This window comes from Lipophrys pholis, assembly GCF_963383615.2.
Source record: "Lipophrys pholis genome assembly, contig: SCAFFOLD_69, whole genome shotgun sequence".
NCBI classification, from domain to species: Eukaryota; Metazoa; Chordata; class Actinopteri; order Blenniiformes; family Blenniidae; genus Lipophrys; species Lipophrys pholis.
The window spans coordinates 31738-52500 of NW_028291865.1; the positions used below are offsets into that span (position 1 = coordinate 31738).

The 20763-nt window shown below is 51.1% G+C and overlaps 1 protein-coding gene across 1 annotated transcript; it reads left to right on the plus strand.

Moving 5' to 3' along the window:
* Window positions 1–4161: 4161 nt before the first annotated feature.
* ube2g2 (ubiquitin-conjugating enzyme E2G 2) lies at window positions 4162–10868 on the plus strand. The gene is made up of 6 exons (XM_080494117.1): window positions 4162–4321; window positions 5760–5795; window positions 6047–6092; window positions 7323–7441; window positions 9379–9519; window positions 10378–10868. Exons 1-6 carry the CDS (start codon window positions 4279–4281, stop codon window positions 10488–10490), a joined length of 498 nt encoding a protein of 165 aa, XP_080350243.1. The 5' UTR covers window positions 4162–4278; the 3' UTR covers window positions 10491–10868.
* Window positions 10869–20763: the final 9895 nt, after the last annotated feature.

Sequence of the window (20763 nt, forward strand, 5' to 3'; positions counted from 1 at the left end):
CTCCTAACTCCTTTCCTTAACTCCTTTAGGAAGCCTCCTAACACCTTTCCTTAACTCCTTTAGGAAGCCCCCTAACTCCTTTCACTAACTCCTTTAGGAAGCCTCCTAACACCTTTCTTAACTCCTTTAGGAAGCCCCCTAACTCCTTTCACTAACTCCTTTAGGAAGCCTCCTAACACCTTTCCTAACTCCTTTAGGAAGCCCCCTAACACCTTTCCTTAACTCCTTTAGGAAGCCTCCTAACTCCTTTACTAACTCCTTCAGGAAGCCTCCTAACTCCTTTCCTTAACTCCTTTAGGAAGCCTCCTAACACCTTTCCTAACTCCTTTAGGAAGCCTCCTAACTCCTTTCACTAACTCCTTTAGGAAGCCCCCTAACACCTTTCCTAACTCCTTCAGGAAGCCTCCTAACTCCTTTCACTAACTCCTTTAGGAAGCCTCCTATCACCTTTCCTAACTCCTTTAGGAAGCCTCCTAACTCCTTTAAGGAAGCCTCCTAACACCTTTCACTAACTCCTTTAGGAAGCCTCCTAACACCTTTCCTAACTCCTTTAGGAAGCCTCCTAACTCCTTTCACTAACTCCTTTAGGAAGTCTCCTAACTCCTTTCACTAACTCCTTTAGGAAGCCCCCTAACACCTTTCCTAACTCCTTTAGGAAGCCTCCTAACTCCTTTCACTAACTCCTTTAGGAAGTCTCCTATCACCTTTCCTAACTCCTTTAGGAAGTCTCCTAACACCTTTCCTTACCTCCTTTAGGAAGCCTCCTAACACCTTTCCTAACTCCTTTAGGAAGCCCCCTAACTCCTTTACTAACTCCTTCAGGAAGCCTCCTAACTCCTTTACTAACTCCTTCAGGAAGCCTCCTAACTCCTTTCCTTAACTCCTTTAGGAAGTCTCCTAACACCTTTCCTAACTCCTTTAGGAAGCCTCCTAACACCTTTCACTAACTCCTTTAGGAAGTCTCCTATCACCTTTCCTAACTCCTTTAGGAAGTCTCCTAACACCTTTCCTAACTCCTTTAGGAAGCCTCCTAACACCTTTCACTAACTCCTTTAGGAAGCCTCCTAACACCTTTCCTTAACTCCTTTAGGAAGCCTCCTAACTCCTTTAGGAAGCCTCCTAACTCCTTTAGGAAGCCTCCTAACTCCTTTCCTAACTCCTTTAGGAAGCCTCCTAACACCTTTCACTAACTCATTTAGGAAGCCTCCTAACACCTTTCCTAACTCCTTTAGGAAGCCTCCTAACTCCTTTAGGAAGCCTCCTAACTCCTTTAGGAAGCCTCCTAACTCCTTTCCTAACTCCTTTAGGAAGCCTCCTAACACCTTTAGGAAGCCTCCTAACTCCTTTAGGAAGCCTCCTAACTCCTTTAGGAAGCCTCCTAACTCCTTTCCTAACTCCTTTAGGAAGCCTCCTAACACCTTTACTAACTCCTTTAGGAAGTCTCCTAACACCTTTCCTAACTCCTTTAGGAAGCCTCCTAACTCCTTTAGGAAGCCTCCTAACTCCTTTCCTAACTCCTTTAGGAAGTCTCCTAACACCTTTACTAACTCCTTTAGGAAGTCTCCTATCACCTTTCCTAACTCCTTTAGGAAGCCTCCCAACTCCTTTCACTAACTCCTTTAGGAAGCCCCCTAACACCTTTCCTAACTCCTTTAGGAAGCCTCCTAACTCCTTTCACTAACTCCTTTAGGAAGTCTCCTATCACCTTTCCTAACTCCTTTAGGAAGTCTCCTAACACCTTTCCTAACACCTTTAGGAAGCCTCCTAACTCCTTTAGGAAGCCTCCTAACTCCTTTCCTAACTCCTTTAGGAAGCCTCCTAACACCTTTACTAACTCCTTTAGGAAGTCTCCTAACTCCTTTCCTAACTCCTTTAGGAAGCCTCCTAACACCTTTACTAACTCCTTTAGGAAGCCTCCTAACACCTTTCCTTAACTCCTTAGGAAGCCTCCTAACTCCTTTCACTAACTCCTTTAGGAAGTCTCCTAACTCCTTTAGGAAGCCCCCTAACACCTTTCCTTACCTCCTTTAGGAAGCCCCCTAACACCTTTCCTTACCTCCTTTAGGAAGTCTCCTAACTCCTTTCCTTAACTCCTTTAGGAAGCCTCCTAACTCCTTTCACTAACTCCTTTAGGAAGTCTCCTAACTCCTTTAGGAAGCCCCCTAACACCTTTCCTTAACTCCTTTAGGAAGTCTCCTAACACCTTTCCTTAACTCCTTTAGGAAGCCTCCTAACACCTTTCCTTAACTCCTTTAGGAAGTCTCCTAACACCTTTCCTTAACTCCTTTAGGAAGCCTCCTAACACCTTTCCCTAACTCCTTTAGGAAGCCTCCTAACACCTTTCCTTAACTCCTTAGGAAGCCTCCTAACTCCTTTCACTAACTCCTTTAGGAAGTCTCCTAACTCCTTTCCTTAACTCCTTTAGGAAGTCTCCTAACACCTTTCACTAGCTCCTTTAGGAAGCCCCCTAACACCTTTCCTAACTCCTTTAGGAAGCCTCCTAACTCCTTTAGGAAGCCTCCTAACTCCTTTCCTAACTCCTTTAGGAAGCCTCCTAACACCTTTCCTAACTCCTTTAGGAAGCCTCCCAACTCCTTTCACTAACTCCTTTAGGAAGCCCCCTAACACCTTTCCTAACTCCTTTAGGAAGCCTCCTAACTCCTTTCACTAACTCCTTTAGGAAGTCTCCTATCACCTTTCCTAACTCCTTTAGGAAGTCTCCTAACACCTTTCCTAACACCTTTAGGAAGCCTCCTAACTCCTTTAGGAAGCCTCCTAACTCCTTTCCTAACTCCTTTAGGAAGCCTCCTAACACCTTTACTAACTCCTTTAGGAAGTCTCCTAACTCCTTTCCTAACTCCTTTAGGAAGCCTCCTAACACCTTTACTAACTCCTTTAGGAAGTCTCCTAACACCTTTCCTAACTCCTTTAGGAAGCCTCCTAACACCTTTCACTAACTCCTTTAGGAAGCCTCCTAACTCCTTAACTAACTCCTTTAGGAAGTCTCCTAACACCTTTACTAACTCCTTTAGGAAGCCTCCTAACACCTTTAGGAAGCCTCCTAACACCTTTCCTTAACTCCTTTAGGAAGTCTCCTAACACCTTTCCTTAACTCCTTTAGGAAGCCTCCTAACACCTTTCCCTAACTCCTTTAGGAAGCCTCCTAACACCTTTCCTTAACTCCTTAGGAAGCCTCCTAACTCCTTTCACTAACTCCTTTAGGAAGTCTCCTAACTCCTTTAGGAAGCCCCCTAACACCTTTCCTTAACTCCTTTAGGAAGCCTCCTAACACCTTTCACTAACTCCTTTAGGAAGCCTCCTAACACCTTTCCTAACTCCTTCAGGAAGCCTCCTAACACCTTTCACTAACTCCTTTAGGAAGCCTCCTAACACCTTTCCTAACTCCTTTAGGAAGCCTCCTAACACCTTTCACTAACTCCTTTAGGAAGCCTCCTAACACCTTTCACTAACTCCTTTAGGAAGCCTCCTAACACCTTTCCTTAACTCCTTAGGAAGCCTCCTAACTCCTTTCACTAACTCCTTTAGGAAGTCTCCTAACTCCTTTAGGAAGCCCCCTAACACCTTTCCTTAACTCCTTTAGGAAGCCTCCTAACACCTTTCCCTAACTCCTTTAGGAAGCCTCCTAACACCTTTCCCTAACTCCTTTAGGAAGCCTCCTAACACCTTTCACTAGCTCCTTTAGGAAGCCTCCTAACACCTTTCACTAACTCCTTTAGGAAGTCTCCTAACTCCTTTAGGAAGCCCCCTAACACCTTTCCTTAACTCCTTTAGGAAGCCTCCTAACACCTTTCACTAACTCCTTTAGGAAGCCCCCTAACACCTTTCCTTAACTCCTTTAGGAAGCCTCCTAACACCTTTCCCTAACTCCTTTAGGAAGCCTCCTAACACCTTTCCCTAACTCCTTTAGGAAGCCTCCTAACACCTTTCCTTAACTCCTTAGGAAGCCTCCTAACTCCTTTAGGAAGCCTCCTAACTCCTTTCCTTAACTCCTTAGGAAGCCTCCTAACTCCTTTCACTAACTCCTTTCCAAATTACAAATTAAACCCCGTGACGTCATCCACGAGGTTAAGGAAAGGAGAAAGGAGGGACTATTCCGAAGCACCCTCTGGTTGCCTACACTACGGTCTAACGCGCATGCGCCGTCAGCAGACCTTCAGTGCGCATGCTTGGTCCCGGCTCGGTGTCGGACGGAGCAGTAGCTCGTTTGTTGACTTGTGTGTTTGTTTTTTGTTTGTTTGTTTGCTCGGCGCGGTCTCGATGGCGGGCACGGCGCTGAAGAGGCTGATGGCGGAATACAAACGTGAGTAATCGTTGAAAGTAAACGTTACAAGTAAACGTTACAATCTGCCTTTAGCCGCCGGACAGCAGCGTTAGCAGGGAGGCTAAGCTAACAGCTGAGCATCAACTCTTTAAAGTCTTTAATCCGAACTTAGACATGAAACAGTACAATAGTAAGTACAATAGTAACACTACAGTACTCAATAAAGTCTACAGTACTGCATCAACAGTCCACAATACTGCACGAGTAGTTTACAATACTGCTCCAATACTGCGTGAAACATGCTACAATACCGCTATAGTACTGCATCAACAGTCCACAATACTGCACGAGTAGTCTACAATACTGCACGAGTAGTTTACAATACTGCACGAGTAGTCTACAATACTGCATGAGTAGTTTACAATACTGCTCCAATACTGCATGAGTAGTTTACAATACTGCTACAATACTGCATGAGTAGTTTACAATACTGCACGAGTAGTCTACAATACTGCATGAGTAGTTTACAATACTGCTACAATACTGCATGAGTAGTTTACAATACTGCTACAATACTGCAGGAGTAGTTTACAATACTGCTCCAATACTGCATGAGTAGTTTACAATACTGCTACAATACTGCATGAGTAGTCTACAATACTGCATGAGTAGTTTACAATACTGCTACAATACTGCATGAGTAGTTTACAATACTGCTCCAATACTGCATGAGTAGTTTACAATACTGCTACAATACTGCATGAGTAGTTTACAATACTGCACGAGTAGTTTACAATACTGCACGAGTAGTCTACAATACTGCACGAGTAGTCTACAATACTGCACGAGTAGTTTACAATACTGCACGAGTAGTCTACAATACTGCATGAGTAGTTTACAATACTGCTCCAATACTGCATGAGTAGTTTACAATACTGCTACAATACTGCATGAGTAGTTTACAATACTGCTACAATACTGCATGAGTAGTTTACAATACTGCTCCAATACTGCGTGAAACATGCTACAATACCGCTATAGTACTGCATCAACAGTCTGTAATACTGCCACAGTACTGTATCAACAGTCTACAATACTGCTGCAATACTGCACGAGCGTCTGCAGTACTGCTACAATACGGCATGAAACAATCTACAATACTGCCACAGTACTGCATCAACAGTCTGTCAGTCAATACTGCACGAGTCGACTAGTCTACAATACTGCATGAGTAGTCTACAATACTGCCACAGTACTGTATCAACGGTCTACAATACTGCTACAGTACTGCATCAACGGTCTACAATACTGCTACAGTACTGTATCAACGGTCTACAATACTGCCACAGTACTGTATCAACGGTCTACAATACTGCCACAGTACTGTATCAACGGTCTACAATACTGCCACAGTACTGTATCAACGGTCTACAATACTGCCACAGTACTGTATCAACAGTGTGTGTGTTTGTTTCAGAGCTGACCTTGAACCCACCTGAGGGGATCGTTGCAGGTGAGCACTCCTCCACACACACACACACACACACACACACACACACACACACACACACACACACACACACACACACACACACACACACACACACACACACTCACACACACACACACACACACACACACACACACACACACACACACACACACACACACACACACACACACACACACACACACACACACACACACACACACACACACACACAGATTTCAGTGACTGTGTGTAACAACATGTTCGTTCCACAGGTCCGGCCAACGAGGAGAACTTCTTTGAGTGGGAGGCGCTCATCATGTGAGTGTGTGTGTGTGTGTGTGTGTGTGTGTGTGTGTGTGTGTGTGTGTGTGTGTGTGTGTGTGTGTGTGTGTGTGTGTGTGTGTGTGTGTGTGTGTGTGTGTGACATGATGACTAGGCAACAGATGTTTACAGCTGGATATCTGATTGTGACCAGCAGGTGTCACTGTACACACTGAGGACACTTTCCAGGACTCAGGCCTCAAGACGCCATTTCTCACAATGCTTCAGGCTGTTGTCCAGCTGTTGTCCAGCTGTTGTCCAGCTGTTGTCCAGCTGTTGTCCATTTGCTATCTAGGTGTTGTCCAGGTGTTATCCACGAAATGTCCAGGTATTGTCCAGGTATTGTCCAGGTTTTGTCGAGGTCTTATCCAGGTGTTTTCCAATTGTTGTCCAGGTCTTATCCAGGTCTTATCCAAATGTTGTCCAGGTCTTATCCAGGTGTTTTCCAAGTGTTGTCCAGGTCTTGTCCAGGTGTTTTCCAATTGTTGTCCAGGTCTTATCCAGGTCTTATCCAAGTGTTGTCCAGGTCTTATCCAGGTGTTTTCCAAGTGTTGTCCAGGTCTTATCCAGGTGTTGTTGAGGTCTTATCCAGGTGTTTTCCAAGTGTTGTCCAGGTCTTATCCAGGTGTTGTTGAGGTCTTATCCAGGTGTTTTCCAAGTGTTGTCCAGGTCTTATCCAGGTGTTGTCCAGGTCTTATCCAGGTGTTGTTGAGGTCTTATCCAGGTGTTGTCCAGGTATTGCCCAGGTATTTTCCAGGTGTTGTCCAGGTGTTGTCGAGGTCTTATCCAGGTGTTATATAGCTGTTGTCCAGGTCTTATCCAGGTGTTGTTGAGGTCTTATCCAGGTGTTGTCCAGGTGTTGTCCAGGTGAGTTGAGGTCCAGTTCTCAGACTTGTTCAGGGTCATTACATTTATTAACATTATATGGCTTTTGATGCAATGATCTTTTAATAACACACACACACACACACACACACACACACACACACACACACACACACACACACACACACACACACACACACACACACACACACGCACACACAGTCATCAGTCAGACAGGCAGGTATGTGGACTGATGGAGGTTAATTGAAGGGCAGACTGAACATGGAGTGTGTGTGTGTCTGTGTGTGTGTGTGTGTGTGTGTGTGTGTGTGTGTGTGTGTGTGTGTGTGTGTGTGTGTGTGTGTGTGTGTGTGTGTGTGTGTGTGTGTGTGTGTGTTCCAGGGGTCCTCAGGACACATGTTTTGAAGGAGGTGTGTTCCCGGCGGTCCTCAGCTTCCCCTCCGACTACCCGCTCAGCCCTCCCAAGATGAGGTTCACCTGTGACATGTTTCACCCCAACAGTAAGTCACAAGCTCCGCCCCTTTCCTCCAGCACACAGGCCCCGCCCACTGGAGAAACAGGGTGATGATGTGTTCACCTGCTGAGGAAAGGTTCCAGTATTAAAAGTCCCACTTCCCAGTTGGGAGTGTTCCCATGACGACATCAGATGTTTCTAATGTAGAGTCTCTGGAGGTCTCTGGAGGTCCCTAGAGGTCCCTAGAGGTCTCTGGAGGTCCCTGAAAGTGTCTGGATATCTCTGGAGGTCCCTGGAGGTGTCTGGATGTCTCTGGAGGTCTCTGGAGGTCCCTAGAGGTCCCTAGAGGTCCCTAGAGGTCTCTGGAGGTCCCTGGAGGTGTCTGGGTGTCTCTGGAGGTCTCTGGAGGTCCCTGAAAGTGTCTGGATGTCTCTGGAGGTCTCTGGAGGTCCCTAGAGGTCCCTAGAGGTCTCTGGAGGTCTCTGGAGGTCTCTGGAGGTCCCTCGAGGTCCCTAGAGGTCTCTGGAGGTCCCTAGAGGTCCCTGGAGGTGTCTGGATGTCTCTGGAGGTCCCTAGAGGTCCCTGGAGGTCTCTGGATGTCTCTGGAGGTCCCTAGAGGTCCATAGAGGTCTCTGGAGGTCCCTGAAGGTGTCTGGATGTCTCTGGAGGTCTGCAGGTCTCAGACTGAGTCGACTCAGGAGTTTGATGGTAAAACGTGAGACTGGAGAGGAAACAGCTTCAGGTCCCAACTTGCCCTCCCTGAGGCGTTAGCTGGTCGTTAGCATGTTATTAACTCTGGTGATGTCATCACCTGGAGACGCTCATATTAGAGAGCAGGCTGACCCTTCATCATCATCATCCTCATCCTCATTATTATCGTCATCATCTCCCAGCTGAGTCTCCTGACGCCACACAAACCTGAACCTGACCCTGGAGGACCTGACTCCTGGGGGACCAGACTCCTGGGGGACCAGACTCCTGGGGGACCAGACTCCTGGAGAACAAAACACCTGGAGATTCAGACACCTGGAGGACCTGACTCATGGAGAACCAGACACCCGGAGAACCAGACCTGGAGGACCAGACACCTGGAGAACCAGACACCTGCAGGACCAGACCCCTGGAGATTCAGACACCTGGAGAACAAGACACCTGCAGGACCAGACCCCTCGAGAACCAAACACCTGGAGAACCAGACACCTGGAGGACCTGACACCTGGAGAACCACACACCTGAAGGACCTGACACCTGGAGAACCAGACACCTGGAGAACCAAACATCTGAACCACACACCTGGAGGATTAGACACCTGCAGGACCAGACCCCTGGAGAACAAGACACCTGCAGGACCAGACCCTTCGAGAACCAAACACCTCGAGAACCTGGAAAACTTGACACCAGGAGAATCAAACCCCTGGACAACCCCCAGTAGTACTAGTAGTATAGTTGTAATACTAGTACTGACCCCAGGCTCCTCCCCAGTAGTACTATTACTAGTACTGACCCTACTGACCCCAGGCTCCTCCCCGGTAGTACTGGTACTGATCCCAGGCTCCTCCCCAGTAGTAGTATTAGTACTGACCCCAGGCTCCTCCCCGGTAGTACTGGTACTGATCCCAGGCTCCTCCCCAGTAGTACTATCACTAGTAATGACCCCAGGCTCCTCCCCAGTAGTATTAGTACTAGTACTGACCCCAGGGTCCTCCCCAGTAGTACTACTACTTGTACTGACACCAGGCTTCTCCCCAGTAGTACTAGTACAAGTACTGACCCCAGGCTTCTCCCCAGTAGTACTAGTACTAGTACTGAACCCAGGCTCCTCCCCAGTAGTACTATCACTAGTAATGACCCCAGGCTCCACCCCAGTAGTACTATCACTAGTACTGACCCCAGGCTCCACCCCAGTAGTACTATCACTAGTACTGACCCCAGGCTCCTCCCCAGTAGTACTAGTACTAGTACTGACCCCAGGCTCCTCCCCAGTCTACCCAGATGGCCGGGTGTGTATCTCCATCCTTCACGCCCCAGGAGACGATCCGATGGGTTATGAGAGCAGTGCAGAGCGCTGGAGCCCCGTCCAGAGTGTGGAGAAGATCCTGCTGTCTGTGGTCAGCATGCTGGCAGGTACACTGCTGTACTGCTATACTACTGCACAACTACACTGCTGTACTGCTGTACTACACTGCTACACTACTACACTGCTATACTGCTGTACTACACTGCTACACTACTACAACGCAATACTACACTACTACACTGCTACACTGCTGTACTACACTGCTACACTACTACACCGCAATACTACACTGCTATACTGCTGTACTACACTGCTACACTACTACACCGCAATACTACACTGCTATACCGCTGTACTACACTGCTACACTACTACACCGCAATACTACACTGGTACACTACTACACTGCTGTACTACACTGCTACACTACTACACCGCAATACTACACTGCTACACTACTACACCGCAATACTACACTGGTACACTACTACACTGCTGTACTACACTGCTACACTACTACAATGCAATACTACACTGCTACACTACTACACCGCAATACTACACTGCTATACTGCTGTACTACACTGCTACACTACTACAACGCAATACTACACTACTACACTGCTACACTACTACACCGCAATACTACACTGCTATACTGCTGTACTACACTGCTACACTACTACAATGCAATACTACACTACTACACTGCTACACTGCTGTACTACACTACTACACTACTACAATGCAATACTACACTACTACACTGCTACACTGCTGTACTACACTACTACACCGCAATACTACACTGCTACACTACTACACCACAATACTACACTGCTATACAGCGCAAATATACTACTGCACTACTATGCTACTACACTGCTATACTGTACACAGCTACACAACACTACACATTATGTGGTCATGTATTGACGTGTTGCCATGACGACGTGTCCCCTCAGAACCCAACGACGAGAGCGGAGCCAACGTTGACGCCTCCAAAATGTGGCGGGAGGATCGAGAACAGTTCTACCGACTCGCCAGGAAGATCGTACGCAAGTCGCTGGGCCTGTAGGGACTGAGACTGTGGAACACACACACACACACACACACACACACACACACACACACACACACACACACACACACACACACACACACACACACACACACACACACACACTGAGCTGCTGGGACTGACACGCTGAGGAAGAGGAGGAGATTCGGTCCGTCGGCCAGCTGGTGTGAAGATGTGACGTAACCACGACGACACACTGACGGAGGGTGACCAGACCGTCTGCTGCTGCTGGCCTCTCAGCAGGACACTGATTCGATTCCACCGTCTGTGTGATGGACACAACAGGAGCTGGAGGAGCTGGAGGAGCTGGAGGAGCTGGAGGAGCTGGTGTAGTTTGTCCAAGAGTGAATAAAGATGCTTTGAAGGTGAAACTGGTTTGTGTGTATGGCGCTGGGTGGTGTACAGAGGTGGGGTGTAGAGGTGGAGGAGATGGCGGTGCGTACAGAGGTGGGGTGTAGAGGTGGAGGAGATGGGGGTGTGTACAGAGGTGGGGTGTAGAGAGGTGAAGGAGGTGGGGGGGGTATACAGAGGTGGAGGAGATGGGGGTGTGTACAGAGGTGGGGTGTAGAGGTGGAGGAGATGGGGGTGTGTACAGAGGTGGGGTGTAGAGGTAGAGGGGGTGGGGGTGTGTACAGAGGTGAGGGGTGTAGAGGTAGAGGGGGTGGGGGTGTGTACAGAGGTGGGGTGTAGAGGTGGAGGAGATGGGGGTGTGTAGAGGTACAGGAGGTGGGGGTGTGTAGAGAGGTGGGGTGTAGAGGTGGAGGATATGGGGGTGTGTACAGAGGTGGGGTGTAGAGAGGTGAAGGAGATGGGGGTGTGTGTAGAGGTAGAGGAGGTGGGGGTGTGTACAGAGGTGGGGTGTAGAGAGGTGAAGGAGATGGGGGGGGTGTACAGAGGTGGAGGATATGGGGGGGGTGTACAGAGGTGGGGTGTAGAGGTGGAGGAGATGGGGGTGTGTACAGAGGTGGGGTGTAGAGGTAGAGGGGGTGGGGGTGTGTAGAGAGGTGGGGTGTAGAGGTAGAGGGGGTGGGGGTGTGTAGAGAGGTGGGGTGTAGAGGTGGAGGAGGTGGGGGTGTGTACAGAGGTGAGGGGTGTATAGAGGTGGAGGTGGTGGGGGGATAGGGTTAGGTGGTGGAGGTGGGGGGTGTAGAGAGGTGGGGTGTAGAGGTGGAGGAGGTGGGGGTGTGTACAGAGGAGGGGTGTATAGAGGTGGAGGTGGTGGGGGGATAGGGTTAGGTGGTGGAGGTGGGGGTGTGTACAGAGGTGGGGTGTAGAGGTGGAGGATATGGGGGGGTGTAGAGAGGTGAAGGAGATGGGGGGGTGTACAGAGGTGGGGTGTAGAGAGGTGAAGGAGATGGGGGGGTGTACAGAGGTGGAGGATATGGGGGGGGGGGGTGTACAGAGGTGGGGTGTAGAGGTGGAGGAGATGGGGGTGTGTACAGAGGTGGGGTGTAGAGGTAGAGGGGGTGGGGGTGTGTAGAGAGGTGGGGTGTAGAGGTGGAGGAGGTGGGGGTGTGTAGAGAGGTGGGGTGTAGAGGTGGAGGAGGTGGGGGTGTGTACAGAGGTGAGGGGTGTATAGAGGTGGAGGTGGTGGGGGGATAGGGTTAGGTGGTGGAGGTGGGGGTGTGTACAGAGGAGGGGTGTATAGAGGTGGAGGTGGTGGGGGGATAGGGTTAGGTGGTGGAGGTGGGGGGTGTAGAGAGGTGGGGTGTAGAGGTGGGGGTGTGTACAGAGGTGAGGTGTATAGAGGTGGAGGTGGTGGGGGGATAGGGTTAGGAGGTGGATGTGGGGGGTGTAGAGAGGTGGGGGCGTGTAGAGTGTATTGTGGGGGGGGGGGCTGTCAAGAGGTGGAGGAGGGAGTGTTGTGGGGGGAGTGTAGGGAGGTGGAGGAGAAAAACACTGATACCAATAAAACTAAAGCTTGAATACTCGAGTATAAATATTAAGTTACTGTGAGAGAGACCGAAGGCCTGAATTACGACGCTGGTTTTCTCTTATCTAGGTAACTTCAGGATTAACTCTGGTTTTCTCTTATCTTGGTAACTTCAGGATTAACTCTGGTTTTCTCTTATCTAGGTAACTTCAGGATTAACTCTGGTTTTCTCTTATCTTGGTAACTTCAGGATTAACTCTGGTTTTCTCTTATCTAGATAACTTCAGGATTAACTCTGGTTTTCTCTTATCTAGGTAACTTCAGGATTAACTCTGGTTTTCTCTTATCTAGGTAACTTCAGGATTAACTCTGGTTTTCTCTTATCTAGGTAACTTCAGGATTAACTCTGGTTTTCTCTTATCTAGGTAAGCTCCGCCTCAGAACCAGAGGAGGTAAAATGTAAAGTAAAAGCAGAGCAGTGAGGAAGCTCTGCCTGGAACCGTTCTGCTGGAATAAAGTGAAGTGACTCCGGTTCTATTGTCCCATGAATTAATCTGCTCTAATCTCACCAAGTCAGGATTAACTAGTCAGGAAGGTTCTGGTTCTGGCTGCAGCAGCAGTGTTGCTTTGAGCTGCTGGATGGGTTGGAATTCTTCATAATCTCAGAGATTAACTGCTCCTCTATGGTAGAGTCAGCTGCTCTGCAGGGTTTCTCCCTCTGTGATTGGTCACACGCTGCAAGCTCCGCCCCTTTCAGGTGAACGCTCTGATCCTGGAGGGAAACTCTGGTTGAACTAGTGAGGTGATGACCTGCTTCCTGTTAATGCTGATCAGGATCCAGAATGTCTGGGTTAGTTAATCCAAGTGATAGAGATACCCTGGTATGTTAATCCAGGTAACAGAGATACCCTGGTATGTTAATCCAGATAACAGAGATACCCTGGTATGTTAATCTAGGTAACAGAGATATCTTGATATGTTAATCCAGGAAACAGAGATACCCTGGTATGTTAATCCAGGTAACAGAGATACCCTGGTATGTTAATCTAGGTAACAGAGATATCTTGATATGTTAATCCAGGAAACAGAGATACCCTGGTATGTTAATCCAGATAACAGAGATACCCTGGTATGTTAATCTAGGTAACAGAGATATCTTGATATGTTAATCCAGGTAACAGAGATACCCTGGTATGTTAATCACTGGTTATAGTACAGGCCTCTGGCTCTCCTGAACCATCGGGACCAGGTTCTCCTGAATCAGTACTGGAGCAGGACTGACGGAGCTTCAGTCAAACTTCAGGGAACAAGATGGATGAGACTTTTTGAAGAAGTCGATCCAGCTCCTGCTGCACTTCCTGCTGCACTTCCTGCTTCTTGTTTTAGTTCCTGCTTCGCTTCCTGCTGCACTTCCTGCTTCTTGCTTCGCTTCCTGCTGCACTTCCTGTTTCTTGCTTCACTTCCTGCTTCACTCCCTGCTTCCTGCTTCTTGTTTCCTGCTTCTTGCTTCACTTCCTGCTGCACTTCCTGCTTCTTGCTTCACTTCCTGCTTCACTTCCTGCTTCTTGCTTTACTTCCTGCTGCACTTCCTGCTTCCTGCTTCTTGCTTCACGCTTCACTTCCTGCTTCACTTCCTGCTTCACTTCCTGCTTCCTGCTTCTTGCTTCACTTCCTGCTTCACTTCCTGCTTCACTTCCTGCTTCACTTCCTGCTTCACTTCCTGCTTCCTGCTTCTTGCTTCACTTCCTGCTGCACTTCCTGCTTCTTGCTTCACTTCCTGCTTCACACTTCACTTCCTGCTGCACTTCCTGCTTCCTGCTTCACTTCCTGCTTCTTGCTTCACTTCCTGCTGCACTTCCTGCTTCTTGCTTCTTGTTTCCTGCTTCACTTCCTGCTTCCTGCTTCTTGCTTCACTTCCTGCTGCACTTCCTTCTTTCTGCTCAGGGTGGAGCTCCCCAGTAGTTCTTTCCACCCAGTACGAAGTGGCGTGTGACATGATAGGTAGAAGCTCCACCCACACGGCAGCAGCTCCACCCACACGGCAGCAGCTCCACCCACACTGCAGCAGCTCCACCCACATGGTGAGAGATTCTAACGGAGATTTAAGAGTTTAGTTGGAGTGAATTTACTAAATCGCTCTTTTTCTGTCTCCCCTCCCCCTCTCTCTCTCTCTCTCCCTCCCCCTCTCTCTCTCTCTCTCCCTCCCTCCCCCTCTCTCCCCTCCCCCTTCCTCTCTGTCTCTCTCCCTCCCTGTCTCTCTCTCCCTTCCTCTCTGTCTCTCTCTCCCTTCCTCTCTGTCTCTCTCCCCTCCCTGCCTCTCTCCCCCTCTCCCCTCCCTCCTTCTTTAGCCCCTCTCTCCCCTCCCCCTCCCTTCCTCTCTGTCTCTCTCCCCTCCCTGCCTCTCTCCCCTCCCTCCCTCCTTTCGCCCCTCTCTCCCTCCCTCCCTCTCCCCTCCCCCTCTCTCTCTCCCTCCCTCTCTCTCTCCCTCCCCCCTCCCTCCTTCTTTCGCCCCTCTCTCCCCTCCCTGCCTCTCTCCCCTCCCTCCCTCCTTTCGCCCCTCTCTCCCTCCCTCCCTCTCCCCTCCCCCTCTCTCTCTCCCTCCCTCTCTCTCTCCCTCCCCCCTCCCTCCTTCTTTCGCCCCTCTCTCCCCTCCCTGCCTGTCTCTCTCTCTCCCCTCCCTCCTTCTTTCGCCCCTCTCTCCCCTCCCTGCCTGTCTCTCTCTCTCCCCTCCCTCCCTCTGTCATGGGACGGAACTGAGGCTAGAGTGCAGACAGCAAAACAGGAGACACAGAATTTGAATTACGGATTTATTTTAACTAAAAGGGCGGGAACAAAAACCTACTAAGGCAAAAACTAAAACTAAGAAGAAAACAGAAAACGATCGGGAAACTCCTGACGGAAAAACTACTAGAAAACAAAGTACAAACGATCGCAGCCAAAGAGGACGGGCGGAGGAGTCTGGCACAGGAGTGGGGAGGTTAGAGGGGGTCGTAGTTCCAGGCAGGAGGCAGACAGGAATCCAGTTACGCAGAGGACCAGGCTGAAGTATTTTACGGTTTGGCGTCGGTTCATGTTCAACTGGTGTTTATATAGAGGTGCAGGTGGGGAGGCCACTCCCCCCCCCCCAGCTGGAAGCAGTTGAGTTTATTGGAGGTGAGGTCATGCCCATGAGGCAGGGAGGCCACCAGATGGTGCCAATGGACCAAATTAGGTTTGAGAAGTGGAGGGCATGACAGTACCCCCCCTCCTACGTGCGCCTCCAGGTGCACGACTGAAACGTTCAGGACGCCGCCGTTTGAGGTCCCAGATCAGGTCAGGGCAGAGGATCTTCCTGCGGGGGACCCAGCTCCTCTCTTCGGGCCCGTATCCCTCCCAGTCCACGAGAAACTGAAGGCCGCGACCCCTGCGGCGGACATCCAGTAGGCGCCGAACCGAGTAGGCGGGTGAGTCATCCACCATCCTGGGAGGGGGGGGGGGGGAACTGGGGGGAGTCTCTGACGGGCTTGACCTGTGAGACATGGAATGTAGGGTGGATTTTCAAAGGTCGAGGAAGGGTGAGACGTACCGCCGTAGGACTGATGATCCGCTCCACTGGAAAGGGACCGATGAACCGGGGCGCCAACTTCCTGGATTCCACCTTTAGAGGGAGGTCCTTGGCCCTCAGCCAGACTTGTTGACCCACAGTGTAGGTTGGGGCCGGGCGACGATGGCGGTTGGCATGACGCTCCATCCTCCTGGTCGATTGTAGGAGTGTGGACCTGGCCCTCTCCCAGATCCTCTTGATCCGGCTGACGAATGTTTGCATGGAGGGAATGGCGATTTCTTGTTCCTGGGAGGGGAACAACGGCGGCTGGTAGCCGAGGGACCACTGAAAAGGAGACATTCCCATCGAAGAGTTTGTTTGTGAGTTGTGTGCATACTCCACCCAGGACAGATGCTCAGACCAGGCCGTCGGGTTGGAGGTGACCAGGCACCGGAGGAACGTCTCCAGGGACTGATTGGCCCTCTCCGCTTGTCCGTTAGACTGGGGGTGAAAGCCAGAGGTGAGACTGAGGGTGGCCCCTAGTGCCGTGCAGAAGGCCTTCCAAACTCCGGAGGTAAACTGTGGACCCCTGTCTGAGACAATGTCTGTCGGTATCCCATGCAAATGGAAAACGTGGGTTATCAGGAGGGATGCCGTCTCCTTGGCTGAGGGGAGTTTGGGAAGGGCGACGAAGTGTGCTGCCTTGGAGAAACGATCAACAATGGTGAGGATGGCTGTGTTACCTCCAGAGCGGGGTAGTCCCGTGACGAAATCCACTGCGATGTGGGACCACGGCCGAGAGGGCACAGGGAGTGGCTGGAGGAGGCCCGTGCTGGGCTGGGAAGGCGTCTTGCCCTGGACACAGGTGGGGCAAGCAGCGACAAAGCCTCGAGTGTCCCGTTCGAGAGAGGGCCACCAAAACCTCTGCCGAAGGATGGACACGGTCCGGAAGCCTCCTGGGTGGCAGGCAAAGCGGGAGGCATGGGCCCACTGGAGCACCTGGATACGCACAGACTCAGGAACATAGAGAGCATTAGGTGGGCAATTACCTGGGTTTGGCTGTTGGATTTGCGCCTGGCGGACCTGATCCTCTACTTGCCAGGTTAGAGAGGCGACGAGGCGAGCGGGGGGGAGGATAGGTTCGGGGTCACCGGAGGGCTCATCGCTTGAGAACTGGCGAGACAGGGCGTCCGGCTTGATGTTACGGGGCCCCGGGCGATATGTGAGGGTGAACTGGAAGCGACCAAAAAACAGTGTCCAGCGGGCCTGCCGAGAGTTCAGTCTTTTGGCTGAGCGGATGTACTCCAGGTTTTTGTGATCGGTCCAGACTATGAATGGGTGCTCCGCCCCCTCCAACCAGTGACGCCACTCCTCTAGGGCAAGCTTGACCGCCAGCAGCTCACGGTTCCCCACGTCGTAATTCTGCTCTGCTGGGGTCAGGCGGCGAGAGAAGAAGGCACATGGGTACAGCTTGGTCCTCTGGGAGAGCACGGCCCCGGCTCCGGAATCAGACGCATCCACCTCAACCACGAACTGAAGGTGGGGATCTGGCTGAACAAGGATTGGAGCAGAGGTGAATCATACCTTGAGGGACTGGAATGCTTGCTCGGCCTTGGGGGTCCACTGGAATGGGATCGAGGTGGAGGTCAGGGCTGTGAGTGGGGCTGCCACCTTACTATAATCACGGATGAAGCGGCGGTAAAAGTTGGCGAAGCCCAAAAACCGCTGCAACTGTTTCCGGGTCTCTGGCTGGGGCCACTCTGCGACAGCCGATAGCTTGGCCGGATCCATCCTGATTCGTCCTGGGGAGATAACGAAGCCCAAGAATGGCACAGTGGTGACGTGAAACTCACATTTCTCCGCTTTAACAAACAGGCGGTTCTTCAAGAGGCGCTCTAGAACCAGACGGACATGGCGGACGTGTTCCTCCTGGTTCCTGGAATAGATTAGGATGTCGTCCATGTACGCAAACACAAAGCGGTTGATCATGTCTCTGAGCACATCATTAATCAGATTCTGGAAGACGGCGGGAGCATTTGTGAGGCCGAAGGGCATCACCAAATATTTGAAGTGTCCTAGGTGGGTGTTAAAGGCTGTTTTCCACTCATCCCCCTCTCTCATTCTCACTAAGTGGTAGGCATTCCTCAGGTCTAGTTTGGAGAATACCTTGGCCCCATGGAGGAGGGTGAAGGCTGAATCTATAAGAGGAAGTGAGTACTTGTTCTTCACAGTTATATCATTTAGGCCCCTAAAGTCAATACAGGGTCGCAGGGACCCGTCCTTCTTGCTCACAAAAACGAAGCCCGCACCTACCGGAGCAGTGGAGGGCCGAATGATACCTGCTGCCAGGGCATCCCTAATGTACACCTCCATAGCGACCTGCTCGGGTTTAGTGAGGTTGTACAGACGACCAGAGGGCAAGGTGGCTCCGGGCAGGAGCTCGATGGCACAGTCGTAGGGTCGGTGGGGGGCAAGGATAAGGTAAACATCAGGGATACAGAGCGGGTCCGGAGGCCGGGGAACTGGCTTGGGAATTACCGGAGCAGAGGGTGAGGCAGAGCGGAGACAGTTGGCATGGCATGCTGTACTCCAGGACAGAATCTGGCTGCTGCGCCAATCAATGGAAGGATTGTGTTTTGACAACCAGGGGTGCCCCAGCACCAGCTGTGGGCGAGAATTTTCAATTAGGTGAAAGGTTAATGTTTCATGGTGGTTCCCTGCCAACAGGAGGGCGACCGGAATTGTTCTCCGCCGGACCGTGGCCAGGGGAAGACCGTTAAGCGAGCGGGCCTCCATGGGAGAATCCAGTGGAACAGATGGGATGTGGAGCTGTCTGGCAAGGTCCACGTCCAGAAAGTTCTCCTCGGCCCCGGAATCCACCAGCACAGGCACGGAGAGTGAGTGAGTTAGGTGGATCAGTGTCGCTGGTAGCTGCAGCAGATGAGGGGAGGTTACCGCAGTTCGGCTCACTCGTAGACTCCCCGTCACGAGTGAGCCTTCTCTTTTGCCGGTCTCTTGGGACAGGAAGCAATGACGTGCCCTGAGCCCCACAGTAGAAACAGGCATTAGCCGCCCGCCTCTGCTCCATCTCCTGTCGAGTAAGCCGTGCCCCACTGATCCTCCCAATCTCCATGGCCTCGGGAGCCGCCTCAGGGGACGATGTGACCATAGCAGGCTGGGGAGTGGGCACGAGATGGTGGGGGCGTGCCTGGTCCATCTGGAGTGAGCGCTCTCTGCGTCTCTCTCTCTCAATCGATTGTCAATGTGGATGGCGAGAGAGATTAGGGCCTCCAGGCTGCCCCCCTCCTCCTTGGTGGCGAGCTCATTCTTCAGAGCCTCGGACAGTCCCCTATAGAATAACCTCCGGAGGGCCGGATCGTTTGAACCCACTGGTAGTCGCAAGGGCCTGGAACTCCACGGAGTATTCGGCGACACTGCGGGACCCCTGGCTCAGGGTCGTGAGGCGATCCCCAGCATCTCGTCCTCGAACTGGGTGATCAAAGACACGCCTCATGTCTGTGGTGAAGCGGGAGTAGGAGGTGCAGACACTTCCCTGTTTTTTCCACACAGCGACTCCCAGTCCGTGCAGACCCCCGTAGGAGGCTGATCAAGTACGCGATTTTAGCCCTATCAGACGTCGGCTGTAACTCGAAGGCGAGTGAAACCTGCGTCAGGAAGGCCTCGCAAGAGCCGAAATCCCCAGCATAGCTCTCTGGAACCGGAACCGTGGGTTCACGGACCACTGTAACGTGCACCGAGGGAGAGCTACGACTCGCTGTCTCTGGGATGTTAGCGTTGGTCGATTGAAGCCTGAAGCGGCTAGGGGAGGTACTAACGTGGACAGCTGACCAGTTAAGTGTGACACTTGACTAATTAGTGCATTCACACTAGATACAAGACCCCTAAGGAGCTCATCATGCTGTCCTATGATTGCCTCGTGGCTATCTACAGCCTGATGAATGGCAGAGGCAGCGCGCTGCCTCCGTTTTGCGGTCTGCTGAGCTCATGAGGGCCAAACCGTACGGTCATGGGACGGAACTGAGGCTAGAGTGCAGACAGCAAAACAGGAGACACAGAATTTGAATTACGGATTTATTTTAACTAAAAGGGCGGGAAACAATAAACCCTACTAAGGCAAAAACTAAAACTAAGAAGAAAACAGAAAACGATCGGGAAACTCCTGACGGAAAAACTACTAGAAAACAAAGTACAAACGATCGCAGCCAAAGAGGACGGGCGGAGGAGTCTGGCACAGGAGTGGGAAGGTTAGAGGGGGTCGTAGTTCCAGGCAGGAGGCAGACAGGAATCCAGTTACGCAGAGGACCAGGCTGAAGTACTTTACGGTTTGGCGTCGGTTCATGTTCAACTGGTGGTTTATATAGAGGTGCAGGTGGGGAGGCCACTCCCCCCCCCAGCTGGAAGCAGTTGAGTTTATTGGAGGTGAGGTCATGCCCATGAGGCAGGGAGGCCACCAGATGGTGCCAATGGACCAAATTAGGTTTGAGAAGTGGAGGGCATGACAGTACCCCCCCCTCCTTCTCTCTCTTTCTGTCTCTCTCCCCTCCCTCCCTCCCTCCCTCCTTCTCTCTCTTTCTGTCTCTCTCCCCTCCCTTCCTCTCCCTCCCTCCCTCCCTCCTTCTCTCTCTTCTGTCTCTCTCCCCTCCCTCCCTCCTTCTCTCTCTTTCTGTCTCTCTCACCTCTCTTCCTCTCTCTCTCTCCCTCCCCCTCCCCTCCTTCTCTCTCTCTCTCTCTCTCCCCTCCCTTCCTCTCTCTCCCCTCCCTCCCTCCCTCCCTCCCTCCTTCTCTCTCTTTCTGTCTCTCTCCCCTCCCTCCCTCCCTCCTTCTCTCTCTTTCTGTCTCTCTCCCCTCCCTCC